Raw genomic sequence first — 21,653 nt, 5'->3', positions numbered from 1 at the left:
TTTTTAGGCTAGCAAATGTTGGGAAGTCATCAGATGCTTCAAGATGACTTTGCTTTTCTGAGAAGGAAAGTACTTACAGCACAAACAGCAACAAAAAACAGCTAAGGGTCAAAAATTCCCTGTGACAGCAGTATACAAGTGGGTTGGTACAGAACTTTACAGAAAGAATCACATCTGGAACCCTGGGTTTCTTAAAAACAGATTTACAGATAATGGAGTAGATCATAATCACTCCTACCAAGCATCACATCTTGCCTTGGAAAAGCTAACACTAGGTTTTTAAATTGGGGTAATTTCTCTCTAACTATGTAAGCGCATTTGCTCTGGTAGATCTCACATTTCAGGCAGCAGATCAAGTAAGACTGCAGTTTTATGCACCTTTCCAATTTGTTCTTAGTATTGTTTGGGCAAGTTTTAAGCACTTGGCTATACCACTTCAGTACAAATTAGCCAGAATAATGTAAGGTTTCAATTTGCAGTTTTAACCTAGCCAACATCCCAACCACTTTTGACTTGTATTTGAACTCTGATTTAAACGTCGATTGCAATGGCATTGTTACAATTAGCAGAACAGCTTTGGAGGAACACTGCCTATTAGATAGCAAAAGCATAACAAAATGTGGTTAAACACAAAAAATAAAGGCTAACAACAAGCCTCTATACTATTTTGTACCTCCGCATGCTGCTTGAGGTGATTATATTTGCGTATGCATCCAGATATGTTGGTCAGAGGAATTTAAATAGAGAGCTCTGTTTATTCTGCCAAAGTGTTTATAGATTTGGATTTATTAACCGTTACGCCTCCCACCCCTCTTATTCCTCCCTTATTTTTTTGGCTTCAAATGATTCTATTTTGGCACATCGAGTAACACAACATTTCACTTTTCTAGAAAACTTCACGGTTAGAAAAGTAACAGAAAACCCTAGGAAGCTTACCTGGACTCTAGTTACACTACCAACTGAAAACAGCTACAGTTCACTCAAAGCCAACTGAACCGCAGCCCAGATCCAAGTAAGTAGGGACAAATTCAGAAATTCCTATCAAATTCAGGCATGGCTTGTTGCACAGAAAGACGGCTTACAGTACTTAAACCGGAGAACCAAGAGCCTGAACTCCCAAAAACACTGCAAAGACATGAGGACAGAGATAAACAGGGAGAAAACTGCCATCACGAATTAGGAATTATGCATATGCTTACATGCATTCAGAAAGAACAGATGCAAGTTCTCAGTTTCAATACTGAATTAGTAAGCATCTAATGTGAATGACAAAGTGAAAGGAAAAATATTAAAGAACTCAAGTGGGAAAAGATTATTAAACTGCTATCAGACATGGGAATGAATCAAAAGAGCTCTTCTTGCCAAAAGGACAATAGAAAAAGTAGGCTGGAAAACAGCATCTCTTTTCAACAATTTTTTCAAAACATACAGTTATGTCCATGTCCAGAGAAGATGTACAAGACATTCAGAAGCTTCAGTTACTCTGAAGTCCATTATGTTAAACAAATTTACCTATCTTATACCACGAAAGACAATACACAGAAGAGTTGTCTACTAATAAACTGGTTCTCTGGGATTCTTATCTCTCTCTGAAATGACATTAGGACTGAACCAAATTTTCAAACTCAGGCACCTCTTCTTCAAGAACCTACTTAAATATCAAAAGATTCAATATCAAAAGATATGATTTCATATTCCCAAATTTTCATGATGTCCATCGAGTGTAGCACAAAGATCTCCTTAAACCTCACCAAATAAATTAAGAGATGCTTGGAGATAGAGAAGCACCCAGCCTTTTTAAAGAATGCAATTATGAAGCCAGGAGAAATTAACAGCATAACATCTTCCCTGAAAAGACTTTATGGTGTGTATTTCATCTCACTTTTTTTGCCCATTGGTAAGTTGAAATGAAAGGCATATATCCCAAATGGAACTTTCTGTGTTCAACAAACATCACTTGATATATGCTCACAAAAAGCACTGACAAGGGCTTTCTAGTACAGAGCTCAAACAATTCTGGAAAAGAAGGTTCTATAAAGTTCTTCAGGAAAATTTAAAAAGGCAATTATTGATTTCCTACACTTCTGAGTATGAAAGCTTGGGACAAAAATGTGTATCATTCTTAGATAAAATAAGTGAGAGTGTGAAACTACTGCTTTGGAGAACTTTCACATATCAATAAAGCTCAGTCTGTCTCTCCATAGTTCACAAAGTTGTTTAAAAAGCAGCTGCTTTTTCCATTACTCTCTACGGTCCCCCACAATGACTTTGATATTTTAGGTGTCAAAGCAGAATGCCTATTTCCTCAAATAGGCATTAATCATGCACTAATTCACTTACAGTCTGTAGAATAAAGAGATGCAGTAGCAGTAGTTAAATTCCGGTCACTTCTGAAAGTCACTTTAAAGTTATTTTCTTAAGAAACGAATCAACAGAAGAGCACAGCAATGTATAAGCATTTTTACTACTTTTACATGAATAGAAGATAACTCCTCTTGAAAAAGCTTATCCAGCTACACTCTTTTTTTTTGTTAAACTGAATATACATCCAGTTCCAGATACTTAGGTACCTGGTATTTCTGCAATTAGATGAAAACTGAATGAGTACCTGCAGTTCTATATTCAGAACAGTAGAAGTCCAATGAATTTCAGAGCTCTCAATCAGAATTGCAGTTTGCTGGAACTCTATGCACCAGCATATATTAAACTTAAATGGTTTTAAGTTGAAGGAGGGAAGATTTAGGTTGGATGTTAGGGAAAATTCTTTACTAGAAGAGTGGTTAGGTCCTGGAACAGGCTGCCCAGTGAGGTTGTGGATGCCCCGTCCTTGGGGGTGTTCAAGACCAGGTTGGACGGGGCCCTGGGCAACCTGATCTAGTAAATGTGTATGTTTGGTGGCCCTGCCAGGCAGGGGGGTTGGAACTACATGATCCTTGAGGTCCCTTCCAACCCGGGCAATTCTGTGATTCTGTGATATATTTATTTTTGAAGGAATGCAGCAATTACAGACAGGTCAGATGAGAACCACCACAGTGAGAAGGGTAGTTCCTCATTCACAGTCACCCCTTCCTCTGGAACTTACTGCATGACATGTCAAGGGAAGAGGAAAGACAGCAGAAATCCCCTAGCACAGACTGAGACTTGCCAATTTTTTGTACCAGCCATTTAATTTTCATTATCAGGGACCCGCCAGAAAAGGATGCCAAGGACCACAGTAAAATTACTTGATTGATTTTAGCCAGATGTCACACAGGGTGCACAGTAACACTCTTACACGAGCAATTTAAGCATCACATATTTATGAAATGCAACATTTTCACCCAAACGTGATTTAATGAAGTGAATGGTTTTTAATGGACGTAGTTATTCCAGTCACATTACTGAGGCTGTTTCTCTCAGAACTGCTGAAAAGCTCAAATAAAACAGAAGTGAGGTTACAACTACCAGAACTGTGACTGGGCATCTTCCTTGTGTATATAAAACAAAGATCTAAACTTTGGATGTAACATCTCTTTTGCTGAGATGCACTGCCAAAACAAATGCATTTGGCCTCCATGCTAAGCACAAAAGGCAATACTAACATGCAAAAAGCTGCGTCCTCTTAATTTGTCTGTTTTCTAAATTGAGTCATTTTAAAGTTCATTTAAGGTACATGGACGTCATGCGATGAGGACAAACACTGGAGATCTAAGGATATTGCTGAAGGGAAAAAAAAGTCTCTAAAAGTCAACATCAATAAAAGCAGATATAATTTTAATTTCTTCAGAATACAGCAACTGACCTCAATGCGTTTCCACATAATTTAAAATAAACATTAACAGGATATATTCACAGGTATTGTAGCACTTAACCCTACTGCTAAAACAGTGTTTTTGTTTTAGGCCTAACACTTCATTTTGATTTTACAGAAACTGAGAAATAAATTAGAACTCACACATGGAGCTCATGCACTAGCTCTCATTTTAAAATAGTCTCTGGATTTCTATTTAAGACAAAGTGCAAACAGTATCGATTTTTTATTTGAAAAACTGTTGAGTTAATATGAAGCATCCAGCCTGGACATAACATTCCATGCTCTGCAGGTAAGTGTTAGAAGAAAGCTCCCTAACCAAGGTAAGCCCATACAAAAACATTCAGTCTAGTCTCCTAAATTAAGCTTTAAACAATAATATTCCAGCTGAGGCCGTGTCTAGCAAATTGCATTTAAACAGCCCACAAAAATCCATTTAGTCTTCTACTTGCCAGAACAGCAATGGGGGGTAGCAAAAACTCACGTGTTCTCAAGTTTCTAACTGTAAGTGATTGATGGGGTAAAGGATTACAGACAGTGTCTGAGACTGGAAAAGAGGTAAAATGTAGTGTATATTGAAAGCTAAAGAAAACAGCATCCTCAGAAGAAGAGACAGAGCAGAGGCAAAGTTCATGCACATCCACAGTCCACTAGGCTTTCTTCTGAGTTAAGATGTAGGCAGACCGTACCTATAGTACACACAGTTATTTACACAGACAGGCCTTGACATCTGCTTTTTGCCTCCTGCCCTTTACTGGATTACATAAAGTAAAAGCCACAGTGAGATCAACTTCAGCAAGAGACAGAACTTCATTTTCTGTACCAGGGCAGCCTCATCACTGCCAATGAGAGTGATTCATCACCATTATCTCAAGTCTGAGTTTAGTAGTGTCTACTGTTCACTGGTAGATGCTGTGCAGCCCACCCAGGCACATTTGATAGCACTATAAACATCTTGTCTCTCTCCCACAACTCTACAGATATTCACAGTCTACAGCGTGGAGGAAGGCACTGCAGCACTGTATTCAGGTGATAAGCACATCTCCCACTCCCATCAAGAGATTTAACTACCATCATCACAACAGCATATCTAGGACTGGAATACCTCACAAGCCATTTCAAGCAGGCAGTAACTAACTTCTTGAACTCACCCTCTACAGAAACATCACAGCACTGAAAATTCACAAATAGAATGAATGCAAAAAATCAAATATGGAGTTCATTTGATTGCTCAAATTAACAGGAAGATAACACCTGCTGCCAGGGAGCTCCTGAGGTAGTTTCCTCTTTCAAGGAAGAGTCCTGCCTTGCATCTTTTTGTAATCCTTGGGAATTTATACCTGCCTGCAAGTATTTTACATGTCTGCTTCTCTAATGTAAAGTACCAAAGAGCTGTGGGAACTGGTCTTATGATTTCCTTCCTAGTTCTTCCGTGGCTTTTCAGGGATTCAGCTTCAATAAGTGTTTTGTCAGCTGCCTTAGAGAAACACAAGAGAAGAGATGCTGTGCGGAACTGGAGGGAGTTAGGTCTGTTTGCAGAGCTGGAAAGCAGGAGACAAGAAAGGCCTTCAGCCTTGCATAAAAACTCTATGCTCTTCACAGAGCTGGGTACACAAGAATTCAGCCACCACTAGAAATTCAAGGGATGCAAACAATCTAACTTTTAAAAGTTATTTCCCATGCCAATGAAGGTGAGGAAAAGTTCACCAGAAACTTTTCTTATCCTTACTACCCCAGACCTAGGACATACACATCTCACTACACATCATGACTCATTCACAAGACAACATGCAGTGCTATGAATTTACAACATGGGGTTAAAGCAAAGGATAGAATTTGAGTGTTCGCCCCAGCTTCAGCCTCACATTGAAGAGCAAGACACTCAGCAGTCTCTGGGGTGGGCAGGTACTACTGTATCAGGACAAGCAAACACTAGAGGATAGAGCACTATAAAGGTAAATTTAACTAAACAGTTATAAAAAGTTATTTAAACACCCCAATGAAAAGACATAAGCGCAACTGCTTGTACAGTGCCTAATACAATCAAGCTCTTGTTCTTAGCTGGTCCCTAGACACTACTCTGTAACTGAACTGTGTAAAAGCATCCAGTCCTTTAAGTGCAGAACTCTTCTCATCTTGCAGAACATATGATTCCTTCTCTTCATTTGAATCCTCCTACAAGGTAAGCCTACTATACTTGGGGAAAAGAGGCATCATTAGTTAAGAACAAACCAAACAAAAACCCAGACAAACTGGTTGAAAAATAGGCCTTCCAATAACAGCACTGGTTTGTACAGGACCCTGTGGTTTTGTTTTTTTCCTTCAACACTGCTCCCACTTCTCCACTCTCACTTGCCTTCACAAAACCCTCACATTCCCTGGTTATGTCATTTAAAGTATCTGACAGATTACACAGCAATCCCCATTAATACAACTCATATTTAACTGACCCGTATTAACTGCTCAGCGGAAAAACTTTGTAGCAAAGCAACCACAGCACAAAGAAAGGGATGGACTATCACTGCCACTATTAAAATAAATGTCATCTACTCACATTCCTATTTTCACCCTTCTGTAGGGGGTGTAGGCTTATATCTGAAATCATCTCCAAGAGTGGAAAACATAGAATTCAGAGCAGTAGAGTTGTGTCTGCACAAGAGCTCAGAAAACATCTTTAGTGCAGCATCTGCTGGCCTGTATTTAAACCTCCTTCACTAATGAGCTAAACAGCTGCAAAATTGTGGTAAAGATTTCACGACCTACACTGGTATTCACTGGCTCTACAATAGGCTAAATTAACATAAATCTTAGAGATTAATAAAGAATTATTTTGCATTATCTGATTTGAAAATAAGGGGAAAAGACATGTTTTACTGATTGAAGTAAAACAGAAATTTAAAGCAATTGTTAAGGACTGACTTCAGAGTTTCCACTGCTCCTTTGTGCTTTTTTTCTTGGCTGTCATACAGAAAAGTTAAAATGTTCTTATACATTTCCTAAATTTACTTGGCATCTTGGCAATTCATCTCCTTCGTGTACATCAAAACTTACTGATCTAAAGCTTGGAGAAACACGAAGTCTACTATTCAACTTAACTTTATTAACTGTATATTCATTTACTGTTAAATTTATTGTTCAGACTAAAAAGCAGAGATTCTGAACCAGAATCTCATATGATTCACAGGTGCCAGATCTTCATTCTTGATAGGGGATTGTGCATGCCTAACCATAAACTCTCATGATTTATATGGTCATTTATTACTTACATGAACTCCTTTTACTGTTCAGATTCTACAGTCATAGCTAGACTTGCCAAACGAGAACAATTCAAACCCTATGGTTTCTTCTAACAATGAGAAACAAAGCCAGACCCAAAGCAACCAGAGCTTATAACTTCATTTGTAATGGCAAAAGTGAAAGAAGTCAAATTGATTGTTTGATAATTACCAAGTACAACTGATGTATTTTGACTGAGTAGAAATTCTAAAGATCTATAAATGTATAATTTAAAAGAAAAAAACAAAAAGCTTTCAGCTTACATCACTAAACTACATACAAACTTAACGATTTCCTCTCAGCCTCTGAAGACACTCTAGTAAAAACCAGGGCCAACGTACTTCCATTTAGCAAAGCACACCTACTCACATGTAGTAAAGGCAGCAGGAAAGGATCAGCATTTCTCTGTTCACGAGCCAGTCAGTGCAATGTTATGTTACTACTGACATACCAAACCTCTCCTTCTCCTAGACATCAAATATCTACTCCCAGGTGGTAGTCTAGTAACTGCAGGTGAGATGCATCAATCTAATTAAATCCTGTCAGCTCTTCATATCTATAGACACACTTTTGAAAACGCAGTAGAAACAACTCACATTTCACGATGCTCTTAATATGAAAAAAAAGGTTGAGTTTTAACTTAGAGCACGTGCCAAAGCAAGCTTCCATCAAGTGTATTCTTCAGAAATAAGTTTGAAATCAGATCACATCTAATCTGAAGTATAAAACATTTTTGCTGAAGTAGTAACATGCAAGATTATCCAAAACTCTTCACACCTTTATTCTGCAGAGGTACCTTAAATTCTTTGTCACAAGCTTAAACCAGAAAACACGTCAGGCAGAAGCAAAAACTCCACACAGGAAGAAAAACTGTTGTTTTAATTTCTAATATGCAAATAGCACTGTAGACAGAAGGAACCAGGAGGAGGAGAGGTTCCTTTTCTGAAAATAGCTAGGATTATGCTGGGGGGCCCGACCTGAGTAATGAACACCAGATGCCTACCTTCACTGGTAGCTGCATTCTTCTGGGCTTTGGTGGGCGTGTGATCTGTACTTGAACTCACGTCGGATGAGATGCTTGAGCTGCCTTTGCCTGCAAAGGGAGAAAGAGGTAGAGAGGGTAAGGAAGAATAAATGCAAGTATCAACAGCAAAGAAGAAAGGCTCTCCATATCAAAACCTGGAAAAGTTCCAGAAAGCTTTAAACTAATTTTAAAACAGCTGATGTTCATTTTGGACTCATTAGGGTGTAAGCTAACTGCATGGTAGTTTACAGCATGTGCATCCTTACATGCACTGTGGCTGCAAACAGGCTCCAATGTCACAGGGGTTTCATCTTCCGTGAAAAGAAGTGTGATTAATGTCACTATGAGAACTTTATTAACCAGCTTTCTAATTCAAGTACCTCTAAAACAGGTCAGCAGAAATAGACACTGACCCTTATCAGCACTGATTAAATTCCAGATGTGTTAACTAAGTTTAGATTTATGTGCTCATGTGATGTATTCAAGTCATTTGATTACCTGAAAATGAAAACAAGGTCACTGCTGTTTCCACCTATATCACACCTACTGCTTGAAATGATAAAAGTTTGAGACCAGAGCTTTCGTGGTTGCTATTCTGTTTTTGTTAACTCAAATGGGTGCTGCAGAAGAACAGATGGGTCTAAAACAAGTTTGTCGTTTTGTTCACCTGTGAGGACCAAAGAATTATTCATTTCTCATTCTCTCTACTCACACTGCTTGTTGTGAGTAACTACTAACAGGGATACACTGCTCCCCCAGCGGGAAGCAGACCAAGTACCCTATCAGCAACATATGAGATACACATAGAGAGGAACGGCAACAAATGCTGTTACATCTTTAGAAATTACCTATCCTCCCAAGGCTGTGTTGGTAAAGCCTTTAAGAATGATGTTAGCTTTTGAACCAAAATTACACTGCATGCAGAAAGCTCGCTGACACCGTGTTTCTGTCACTTGAGTAAACCTATAATCATAGGAATGTTAGCAAGAGACTTTTCTGATCTGTTATTTCAATCAAGCATTCCTTGGGGTTCTGGGTTACAGTATGCCTGGTTTTCATAACATTTAGATGTAAGGAGGAGGTCTGCTTTTTAAAGGTGCCACAACAGAACAAGGATTTAAGTCTTAATGCGAAACGACTGGAGAATGTGCAAACGTAGGTTGCTTCACAACCAAGGTACTGCCACTTAATCCGTCAGCCAACCCTAGAGAATCGTTCTCTGCATAAAGTTGCTTAAGTTAACATGTTTGGATTTGAGAGATGATCGTGGAGTGAAAGGATATTAAAAAGACCAGAAGGAAGTGAAAAAATAAATGACGAAGGTCAGTAGTTGGGTGGGGTAAGCAGAAAAAAAAGTGCACCTTCAGTGATTCACTGACTGCTTCTCACATTCCTTTAAAGCACATTCAAAGCAGTGCCCCTAGAATATCACTTCCGTTGCTCGCAAGCTGTGGCACAAGGTGAAGTAATGGACTGTGGTCTTTCCAGAAACAACTGCCTCAAATTAGCTCTGGGCTCAGGCAGCTACGGTTGTGGTAGAAGAAATCCAAATGAGAAAAGAGAAGGCTAGCTGTGAAATGCTAGTTTCCAGGAAGAGACCAGAGAACTTGGAATGCCTGCAGTAGTTGATATTAATGATGAGATGGTGTTTTTGAGGGTACGGCCACTATCAACTGCAGCTGCAAAGGCAGGAAAACATCCAAGGAGTACCAGCAGCCCCTAACAGACTGATAGAAATCAAATCAAATACCACCATAGGGTGCTGAGTGCCAGTACATCTGATAGCAACAGATTATTTACAGAGCACATTTCTGTAGTAACGGTGAAACACCAGGTATAAGACAAGTTATATATACCACTTGAATATCAAAGTATTTTAACTCCCCACAAGAAGTCAAAATTGGAAACTAAGAAGAACATTCTTGTTACTGCTGGCATTGGATAACAATTCTTCCTACAAATATACTTTTAGTATTTTATTGTGTTAGCTTTCTCTTACTAAATAGAGCCCCCAAACAAGCCTTTTCTCTGTCTACATTGAAGTGCTCCATTTGGGCAGGGAAGAGGAGCAGGAAACACTTTCTGGTAAACTTTCCACAAGTGTTTTAAACAGATTAGCAGACACTTCATCTATCCTTACAATGTGAAATCACCTAGCTTTGGCTGCTGTAGCCTCATGTACACATACAAGAAATAACTCGTAAGAGCATTCAAGCATTCTACATAAAATGTTTGACGGTGAGAAAAAGTATGTACCCAGGAAGTTCACAGATGGCACAAAATGAGGACATGTGGTCCCTGCACTACAACATCACTGCCATTCTAAGGGACCTTAACAGGCTGAGAAACGTGCTGGCAAGAACCTCAGGAAATTAGTTCAATGAAAGGAAATGCCCAGCCCTGCATGTGGCGAGGAATAACCCCTGCACCTGGATATGCTGAGAAAAGAGACACAGAAAGAGACCTGGGGGTCCAGGTAGACACCCAGCTGAATATGGGCCAGCAACAAGCCTTTGTGGCAAAGGCCGATGGTGTCCTGGCTGCACTAGGCAAAGCATTGCCAGCAAGTAGAGGGAGGTGAGTCCGCTTGAAGTTTTCATTTAATTAATTCTCCAGCCATTCTGAAATCACAGTAAGTGATTAGGTAGCAAGATGTGTGTTAAGGGTGTTACAACTGCAAATCAAGCAGGCTTCCGTCAACACGCAGTAAGCAGAATCTGCTAGAGCTACTTAACTGTGCATATACCAACAATCTGACCCACGCTTTTCATTTTAATTCAGTCTTTTTGAAAAGACTTGCCTTCCTGGCAATAAATATCACTCTGCTAAACAGTTCTGAAAAAGCCTGAATACCACACTTACATTTACATGTATTTTTTCAAAGCATTTTACAGCATAGTGGATTAGTCGTTGTCTTAGTGGCTACAGAAATTCAACAGTATTTATGTTGGAGTTAAACCAACTCTTGTCGTGCTTTGTGTCACAACTTCACCTTGCAAGTAGTTTGTTGATTCTTGGAGAAAAAAAAAAAACAACAAAAAACCTGTAAGAATCTGCTTCTCAACCCTTTACTGTTCTCTACTGGTAACAAGCACTGCCTGTCCAAGTCTTTCATAATTTTCAGTACTATTTTAATAATCTATTTTGTGTTGGAGAACCCCTAACTACTAGTTGCCAGGCTTGCTGTTCAAGAACAACTTGAATTTTATTAGTATTTTGCATCCATTCCCCTATTGTCTGTTTTAGGATATCTTCTGTGTAAGGAACTTCAGAAAGATATTTGACCAAGTGAACAAAATGCTACCAGCAGATACTGTTCACAGAAGCAAACATTAGATTGGATACATAAGAGGTTGTTGAAGGGAGACTTGCAAAGAGCGTGGAGGTGAGCAGTAGGAACTGTGAGCAGAGAACATCACTACTCTTTCACTTCTACTCACATGAAAATCCAGCAAATCTGACAATCTGAAAAAAAACATTTCTCAAATTTATAAGCCTTCTGATGTGAAAAAACAGCCCAAATACAAAATATTGTACTTTCTGGTTCCATGTGTACATATGCTGCACTGGGTCTATGTAACATTTCAACCGAAACAGTAATTCAATTCTGTGGTGAACCAAACTGACCTTATTCACTGTCAGATGCCCACCCAATTACTCCCCCCAGTCATATCAACAGCGTGCACAAATGTGGTTATACATACTTTGCTTAATGATGCACTATACACTGTATTGTGTTTTGCTCTGTGAGCAAAGATATTCAGGTTCAGGGTTTTTTCCCCCCAGTCCCCAATGTAGTTTATAACAGAATAGCAAGATTATTCCTCAGCACTTCTCTTGGGGTCTGCAATACTCCATGTTAATTCTAAGACTTCTAATTTCAACCATACCATAGGAAAACTTGACATATTGTGGCATAACTCTGCTCTTCAGAGATGAGAGCATCTTTTCAAATCAAAAACTGTCAAGAGAAAGTCACAGTAAGTGAATAAAACCTGACAGGGGTTCCAACACAGTGACAACTAGAAAGACCAGAGCAATACTGCAAAGATTACAGCAATAAACACTGTATTTGATTCTTTGCTTTCTTTGTGACTCTTTGTAAAAGCTAAAGGCCTGCCAGATGTTTCCCCAGTGTGGTTTGAGATTGCCCAAAGCTTCCATCACGCTTTCAACAGTTTTTGATTATGCAGCCAGAAGTCACAACCCAGAAGAAAACTAACTGCACTCCAGTAATAGGTAGACAGGGTGGAAGAATGCAATTATCATTCAGCATAGCATAATGCACAGCCAGAAGGAAGGCAACATGGACTTCATCACACCTACAAGGAATCATACAACTTCACAGCTGTGATTCAAATCATGCCTCCAACCTGCTTCTGAAGAAGGAAGAGTATGGATGGTTTGCTGTTTGTTTTAAATCGACCAGTGCCAAACCCTACAATAGCCAGGATCTTTTCCTATGACAATTGAACCTAGTATGTTATTTCCTACATATTATTTTGATTCTGTTGGGGAGAAAAAAAAAAACAACAACAATGCTGTTCTTGATATTGTGTCTTATTCTAATGACTCATCTACCTTCAGTGGGTAGCAACAGTTAGTTCAGTGCTTAAATGGACAGCAGACCAAATCCATCATTTGGCCAGCTTCCAGTCAGCAAGGATCTCTCCCCAGCCACACATGACATTAGGTAAATTGCTGAAGGGTCCAGCTACAAAGCCCAGTAATTTCTTCAACATTCTTGAGGAGAATTCCATCAGAGCCTGTGGACTTATGAACACTGAGCTGATACTTCTGTTCCTTTAGAATTTCATGATGACAGATGGAAAAGTCACTGCTCCTCCAATCATAGGCCTTCAGCTCCGAGGTACGGGCAGCCCAAGATCAGTCATTACAGTTAAAAACTAAGGCAAAAAACTATAATAATTGTCTTTTTCTTCCTCCTCACTTGTGAGGTGACCTTTCACTCCAAGTATCAGTCCTGTGTTTTCTTTTGATCTCCTCTTGCTGTTGACACACTTGAAAAAGCCATTTTTGTTGTCTGACGTCATGGCAGCCAGTGTCAACTCAAGTAGGGCTTTGGCTTTCCTTTTTCTCCCCCTGAGGAGATGAGCTGCAGCTCTGTACTTTCCCTGCAAAGCCATATCTTGCTTCCATAGCTCCTATTTTCTCTTCCTGCCCTAGCTCAAGGCAGATTTCCTTGTTCAGCCAGGCTGGTCCTCAGCCCAACTTGCTTGACTTGCAGCACAATGCGACTGCCTGCTGCTGTGCTTTTAAAAGGTGGCTCTTAAAAAGCTACCAGTTCTCCCAGACCCCCAGGTTCTCTAGACCAAATTCCCAGGAGACACTGCTAACTAACTCATTGAGAAGCTTCAAGCCTGCTATCAAAGTCGATGGTAGCAACTCCGACCTTTTTTTCCTTACACAAACATTTTGAACTCAATTCAAGATTACCGAGTCCAAGATAGCCACCTCCTGCCACCTTTCCCACAAGGCCTTCCTTACTGTCAAAAGACAGGCTCTTTTTCTAGTTGGCTCAGTATTTGTGACAGGAAACGAACTTCAACATGCTTTAGTTTACCAGCCTTGTTGAGACAGAACAACACTCCCAGTTTACACCTGAGAAGTTGAAGTCACCCACAAGGATGAAGACAACCGATCCTGAGATGTCACCCAGTTACCTGAAGAATAGCTCATCAGTGCTACCATCCTAAGTGAGCAGTCAATAGCAGACACCCACAACATCTGCTTTGCTATCTATCCCTTAATCCTCACCCAGAGGTTCTCTACTACATCATCCTTAACAGCAATGGCTATACAGTCTAGTCTCTCCCTTGTATCGAGCACATTACCTCCCCATACCTCCAGCTCCAGAACAGCCAACAGCCCTCCTTCCCAGCCCTCAGCTGTGGGACTCATCCCACCAAGTCTCACTGATACTGATGATATCAGAGCACTTGGAAAGAACAAAATCTTCCACTTCATCCTATTTGCTCTTCATAATGCATGTGCTGGTAAACAAGCATTTCAGATGTCCATTCCCTGGAGCTGCACAGAAACCCCCATTAGCCTTGCCACCATTCTTTGGCTTAACCTCAGTGTTCCTAATTGAGTCCATCCCCCCGCTGATCCCAGTTTAAAGCGCTCCTATCAGCTTTGCCAGTCTATGGGCCAAGAAACATTTCCCCCACTGTGACAGTGCTCCTGTACATAGCACAGCCTCCAGGCAGGCTCCACACCCCTTCCCACCATTTGGTCTGGCTGTGCTCCAGGCAAGCCCAGCTCCCACCAGGCTCTTTCCCCACACCGCACCTGCTGGCCAACACCTCCAGTTCATATAAACTCCTCCGATATCAGGCCTACCCTCCAAGTTAGAGCAGCCTGCATGACAGAAGACAACACTAATTTGTACCCACACTTGTAACCCATTCCAAGTGTTAAGCTCTACTTCTCAGACATAGGGAAAAAGCCATAATCAATTTATAGTCCAGGAAGCAGAACAGTCACTTGCAGCTTTTCTTCACTAATGGACATAGGGACAGGGAGAGTGGGAAGGAGAATTGGTAGAATTAAGGATGTAAGTAAAGGAAGACTTCTGAACTTAGGAGATTATGAAAACTAAAAAGATCATTTATGAAAACTCTATAGTAATACAAGGTAGTATCTCAAAAGCAATCAAAAGTATGTGATCTGCACTCTTAAATGTCTACATCTTTCCCTATACAAGTCTATGAAAGTTACAGGCCACATTTACATTCAGAAATCAACTCATTAGCATAGTTCAATTAAACATGAAAGAGTAAGAGAAATGTATTGTTTACAATGGTAAATCAAATCAAACTTTAAGGCTCTGCACTACATATTTGAGAATTAACTGAATTGTGCAGAACGTAGATAAAAAGAAGGAAACCTAAAGAACCTCTAACTACACACTAACCACAGGCATCAGGCAATGCTAGCAAACAAGATTTAAAAAATAATGTCTAATTTATTTATATATGCATATACACACACACATTTTCACTTGACAAAGTATCCAACATCAGTTTCAAGTCTATAAAATACAGTTTGCAATTCTCAGTAAAGCAAAACTGAATCATAACAGATTATTTCATTACAATGGAAGTAGTAATTGCATTACTTCTGTTGAAAACTTCTGTTTCAATTGCTTAATCATCATCATCTTCTAGTCTTCACTCTATACAGAGTAAACAAGGCAGCACAATTTGGTGCTGCAGCTGCTGCCTGAATACTAAGACTTGGGAACAGATGATTGTACAAAACAAAACAGAGGAGCAATTCTCCATCAAAATTACAGAGTTTCAGGGCAAATTCAGCATTTCTGTTTCCTCTGCAGCATTATCAACATTTTAACTGTTTTCCACATAAACCTTTTCAGAGAAAACAGCATGGCAAGGAAATTCAAGCACCAGCCACAAAATATTATGATTTCCTCATCTATTTTAAGGGCAGTTTACTGCAAGTTATCCCGACAGACCAGCAACAAAAAGACAAAGGATACTATGTAGCCTGCACTATAACCTTCAGCAGGGCACTGTTACTTATAACCCAGACAGGCCTTTCAGGCAGGAGAAAGACATATGAATACAAAAATGAAGGTAACCAGCATGAAGCCTGTTGATTAATAAGTAATTTGGTTTTGTTCATTGGTAATTTTTCCGTTCTTACTAGGTTGCAGTATGTGCCCTACTGACATAAGGTTTATTTGGCTATAGTTTGAGAATAAGAAAATATCTTCTGAAATACGTACAAGAAGCTCAAATTAAGCTAAGTAATTCTACACGCATTTCAGAGCAATACTACTTTCAAGAGTATTTTTTATCTAGTATTGCTGTGAAAAGACATTCTTCAGGCCTTCCTGAAAATACAGACATGAAATAATTCTGTTCCTAGGAAAGCTTAAAAAAAAAAAAACACCACACTCCTTCAGTAGTGCTCAGTATTAGCACCTCATTAGAAAGGGGGAAAAAAAGCAAAACTACGGTACTTCTGCAGGAGAAGTTAAATGAACAGAAACAAGACCACAGCCCCTTACAGCCTGAGCCAAGACAAGCAGCTGGAAGAAGGCTAAGGACAGCAACCACTTAACCTTGGCTTGGTGCAGCCCAAGCAGCTAACACCATTCTACCTGAACCAGCCTAAAGTCTTCTGTTTTTGTCTTAAGCTTAAGAAGAGACTATATGAAGTAGACTGAGCCCATAAAGTCTCATGAGGGTTTTGGAAAGGTACAGAATGAATTGGCTCAAATTTATAGACAACAGGCATGTTAGTGACTATTGCAACAGGACAGTTCACCCATCTCCAGATTAGGATGTTCTTGACTGGATGGTTTCTGGAAACCACAGAGCGTGTCAGGATGCAGATACTGCCCTTGCTGCCATGACAGTGCTATTAGCCCTGCCTCCCTGCTCACTCCCACAGCCTCCTCCCACCTGCCCAGGCCCCCACGGCAGCCCCAGCTGAAGCACGGAACCAAGCACCAGCTCCTGGCAGCCCCACCTTGCACCATGCCGACTCCTACTCTGCTCTTTTATTAATGCCACATTACTTCCTCTGACCCAACTCATCAGCACAGAAGGGAAGACCATCATTTGACACCAAATCTTCACCACACTTATTATATTGGCATGCATGCACCCTGAAGCACTCAGCGTAACCTCAGTAAATCATCTTTGCTTCTTCAACCCACTTAAACATGTTTTAATTAAGCAGCAGTGGTAAAAACTAACAGAATTCTCAGCAAAGATAAATATGAAAAATAGTCTCTCCAGTGATTCAGCAAAAAAAACAAACAACATTGTTAAGCTTGGTAACAACTTGAGGAAGTTGTTAAAACTGCATACAGAGCATATGAAGTGGCACAACCAACTGCCTATGGCAATCAAACAGTAATGAGTACAGACGAAACAGTTCATTATTTCAGAAAAAATAAAATGCTGTGAAAAGAAATAAAAAGGGTTCATAACACAGGAATGAAACAGGAAATCCAAATGGGGATGTTAAGAGGTCTGAAACTAATGGGAAGCACAGACTGAGCACTGTGGTCATAGGCTAAAGCCCAAGCACATTACCTGCAAGCTCCTTCTGGTTCTTCCCTTGCATGATCTTCCACTCAATTAATCAGTTCAGTGGTTTCCACATCATCCTGAAATCATCTCCGCAGTGCAATGAAGGGAGATAGCCCAAGTGGTTCTATTGAGAGGCTAACACTGTGTTCCTAGTGACTCTGAAAGTGGTGACACGATGAACTAAATGAAATTAAGCAGAGTCCACAACAGCTTTAATGACAGACCTGACCAATCACCCAACAAAACACAACCCAACTCTTTCCAGTTCTTTCAGGGTCTCTGGCAAGCTTTACTCTGCTGAAAGCTGTCATCATTGGCAAATCACTCTTGAGAGAGCACAACATGACTGCTCTTTGACTGCAATATGACTGACAAGAAACACTCATGAGGCAACAACAGAAGTGCAGAATAGAAACACCTGACAATTTAGCCATGCAGGATTCACTCCGCATCTTCCTGCCTTTGCTCTACCTTGTTTGATGATTTCTAGCAACAGTGTTTACCAATATGGCTGTGAATTTTAAGTTTTTGCCAGCAGATGGAACAAGTTGGGACTTTTGCATGTAAAACCAGAGAAGTTATTATCCTGGGAATTAACAACAGTTGTCCATTTTCTCTCACTCCCTCAGTTCTGAAAAATCTTGTCTTGTGCCATTTGGCACCTTCTATATCTAAGCACTTCTTAAATTAGCAAGCATCTATTCTTACAGTCGTAGGCAATAGCAAGCTGTGCTTAATTTCCAGGGAAGCATATAGTTTACATGAGCCAGAAGGAAACACCTGCATCTCTCAGACTTAGTTAGCCTATGACTGCACATCAGATCAAAACATAGCTGACGTGAAAGAGACACAGGTGCAGGAAGCTTGCGCCAGCGTTCATTTCCACAGCATCCTTTTAAAACGACAGCTTATCCTTTGCTAACTACACTTAGAGCTGCTAACAGCTTGTATGATTTTTTCTAATGTATGTTTTAACTACATGCCACTATAAAATTACAGTTAGAGAAATGCCACATAATATACTAAGAACCTGCCTTATTCCTCTTAAAGGTTAGTCTTCAAAAACCACCTGGACAGTGACAATGAGTCATAGTTCATGTCCAACTTAATTACAAGTTTTGTTGATTTACTTTGTTCTCTACTGTGTTACCCAGTGCCATATTCGGTGAAAAGTCTAAGAACTAATCCAACAGTTCAGCAGAGAAAGAACCTTCAGAAAGTTACTTAAAATCATGACTGCTGTTTCTCTATTGTCTGTCATAGCCAAAATATATACAGTGAAACATATCCTACGTCTATATTAGAAAACAAGTAGGAATATATGCAAGTGTTTGGTAGCACAGGTAAGATCATATAAGGAATGCTTTCCAAAAAAATCTGTTTGCAACAACGCAGAACAGATACTTGTACCAACAAAACCATCACACTGCACCTCTGAAATAAATCAAAATCTACCAGAAGGAAGTCATCGTAGGAAAGTAGCTGAAAATAATTATGCTTTTAGAGGGAACATTCCTAGAAAAGCATCTTAGAATAGAATCCTACAATCTCTGCAGAAAAAAGATTCCCTCTGCAACCTTTTCAGTAGGTAGAACACAAGAGATCAGCAAGGCACATATAATAACTTACAGTTAAACCAAAGAATAAATGCTATTTGATCCATACTGACCTGGAAATTTAAAGAAATTTACACATGAATACATACAATCAAAGAGAAACCTAATGGTGTTTCCATTTTCAAGATCAATCCAAAGAGAGTCTTACAACGCAACAACTGTAAACATTACCTCACTTTCTCACTAGCTGCTCCTTAAACTGTGGTGACCTTCTCCTTTCTAATACGCTACACTTTTAATTACAGTGAAAAACAGTCAAGTCTGAAGCACAGCACTGAAATCCAGCTTCAAAAAGCATTACCATGAAACGTGAAACTGTAGATACCAACATCTATTAGTGGTACAAAAATCTTTAAGTCCATTCATCCACATACATTCACAATCTAATATTTAAAGCATTTAAAAACACACTACTATTGAAATCCTTCACTTGCACCTCTCAGAAAGAACTACCTACCATCAAGCCTTGGTTATTTTTCCTTCAGGTAAGAAAGAATTGCTAACAAAATTCTTGTTTTAAAAGTTTAAGGAACCCATTGTGCCAAACTTCATCTGTCACAAGGATGACCTTTTACTACTACACAAAACATGAAGAGGGATAAACTGCAGCCTAAGCATTCCTTACACCCCTCCACTGGCTTGCAATAGTGCCCTTCAAGCTTCTGCAATCTCAGCTAACAAGGTAGCATTGAGTCTCTCTGCTGAAACCCCCCTCAACTTGAGCAGCCTGCCAGTTGGTGAGTGAATGGCTCACAAGTCAAGTATTCAACAGTATTTGTTTCCTTGTCTTTCTATACCTGATACGTTCATGGCAATAGGCTCTGGAGGAGTGGAAGTTTATCCCAGTAGAAGCAACCAACTCAACCAATGTTTCAGTTCAGGAAGAACCCAAGAAAAGCTTTCTAGTTTCGCTGATAAGGGCAAGCAGTTAATCTCATTTTTTTTGCTGAAGAGAACAGCAGAGAATTAAAAGTGCCCACTACAGGGCGTAAAACAAACTGCCAAGTGACATATAACAGGATCCCTACAAAGGAATGCAGGGTCACGATACACATTATCTTCCATAACGATTTATTCCTTTTAAAGAAAGCTGTAAAAATCAAGGGATGAAGTAGGTGGTCGTGTCACTCTCCTCAACTAACAAGTCTGCACTGATACAGCAAACTGAACTAGACTGGCTGTTGGGGCAGCGTTGTAAAAAAAAGCAACTGCAGAAGTATCTGCAACTGACAGACAACTGAACTGCATTCTTGCAAATAGCTACTTACTGCTCTTCCTGCACAGACAGGAGGAAGAGATTCAACTTGTCAGTGCTGCAGAAGAACTCATCTGCTCCTCTCATCTGTTCTTTCCAGTCTCTGAAGTGGAAGAGCATCCTCTGGAGAGCACAATCCCCAGGACGCATCAGGTTTCTCATCAACTGCCTGCTCAATGTGCCTGCGGAGAGTGTTTCTGTTTCCTCATGCTGGAATTTGGCAGCAATCCTGACATTTAATTAAGCAGTTTTTTGAAGCACAGCCCACAGTAAGGCAGACCAAGCAATGCAGAGAGCTAATGATGTGCCTCTTAACTGCTGTCTCTGTTTGTCGTGATATGAACTAAGGGAGCAGCCCTGCTGTACCAGCATCGTAACATTCAAGACAACCAGGTGCTAAAATCAGGCTACAGGGCATCTGTAGCCAGGAGCACCAAAGCTGCTAGAGAGCAAAGGAGGGGTATGAACATACTGAAGAGGCTAGAAGACAAAATGTGTGAGGAATGGTTGAGGCCCCTAGGCTTCCTCAGTGCAGAGCAGAGGAGCTGAGGGGAGGCCTCATAGTGGCTACAGCTCCTCATGGGGAGCAGAGGGGCAGCACTCACCAGAGGGCAGTGGGCACGACCCCATATGCCAGAGTTCAAGGAGCATTTGGACAGTGCTCTCACATGCATGGTCTGGATTTTGGGTGTTGCTGTGTGGAGTTGGACTTAGGGGGCCCTTCCAACTTAGGATAGTCTGTGAACATGACTTCTTCCAGTACTGGGAAAAAGCAGTTATATCCTTACAGGTTTCCTTCTTATGGGATAAAGGGTGTGCAGAGTAGCTGTGCCACTGAATCTCCATACAAACTTAAGGCCCAATAGGAAAACAACAAAATAGCAAGCACAAATGTTATTTTCTAGGCTTTTTTATTCAGATAATTACTTTCTCCCTACATTACAGAAAGGTCAGTACAATCAAAACAACTGACCTCTTGTTTGGTACCCTAGCTCTGGTAGGAGAAGTTAATTTTGAAATGTAGTTACCACAATCAAGTATTACAGGCTTCTGCTTTCAGCCTAATTTTCCATTACTGATTTATATACCCCCACATTTTCACAGAGGAACCAGTGATGACCCCCCCTCCCTCCCACACAGAAGTACAGAAAAAGCACATCCACCCACAACTTTGTTCTGCCTCTGGGAAACAAGTCCCATTTCTTTTTTCACTGTCACACACCAGTCTTAAAAAGAGGTCTATATGGGAGGTAGAGTTCCCACTTTGTCCAAGCACTGTAACAGCATTTACCTACAGTTGTTCTGGCTTATATCAACACTACCATTCAGGCCCTCTAAATATTATCTTTCGCACAGTCTTTTATGTATATATAAGAGACTGTGTAAAAGATAAAAATAAGGATAAAAAAATAAAATCTATAAAGATAAAAAAGGCAATTATATATATTTTTAAACAAAGGCACAGTAGCCTTTCCCCACCTCCAACCATAGCCATGCTAACAATCCACAGACAGTTCACACAAAAAACACACTTGTGATCCTTCTCCTTAGCAGTTTTCAATCAACGAGATACCCATTACAGATTTTACTGGGCTGGTCC

The 21,653-nt window shown here is 40.1% G+C and overlaps 1 protein-coding gene across 2 annotated transcripts in view; it reads right to left on the bottom strand.

Annotated features, from left to right (window-relative positions):
* Nucleotides 1-21,653, bottom strand: part of FBXL7 (F-box and leucine rich repeat protein 7) — a 149,125-nt gene that overhangs the window by 110,039 nt on the left and 17,433 nt on the right. For both annotated transcript variants that reach the window (XM_015854444.2, XM_015854445.2), the window contains exon 2: nucleotides 8,070-8,159. In XM_015854444.2, coding sequence (XP_015709930.1) covers nucleotides 8,070-8,159 — 90 coding nt within the window. The remainder of the gene's footprint in view (nucleotides 1-8,069; nucleotides 8,160-21,653) is intronic.

This window comes from Coturnix japonica, chromosome 2 (genome assembly GCF_001577835.2).
Source record: "Coturnix japonica isolate 7356 chromosome 2, Coturnix japonica 2.1, whole genome shotgun sequence".
NCBI classification, from domain to species: Eukaryota; Metazoa; Chordata; class Aves; order Galliformes; family Phasianidae; genus Coturnix; species Coturnix japonica.
This window is presented reverse-complemented; position numbering and strand designations above follow the sequence as displayed.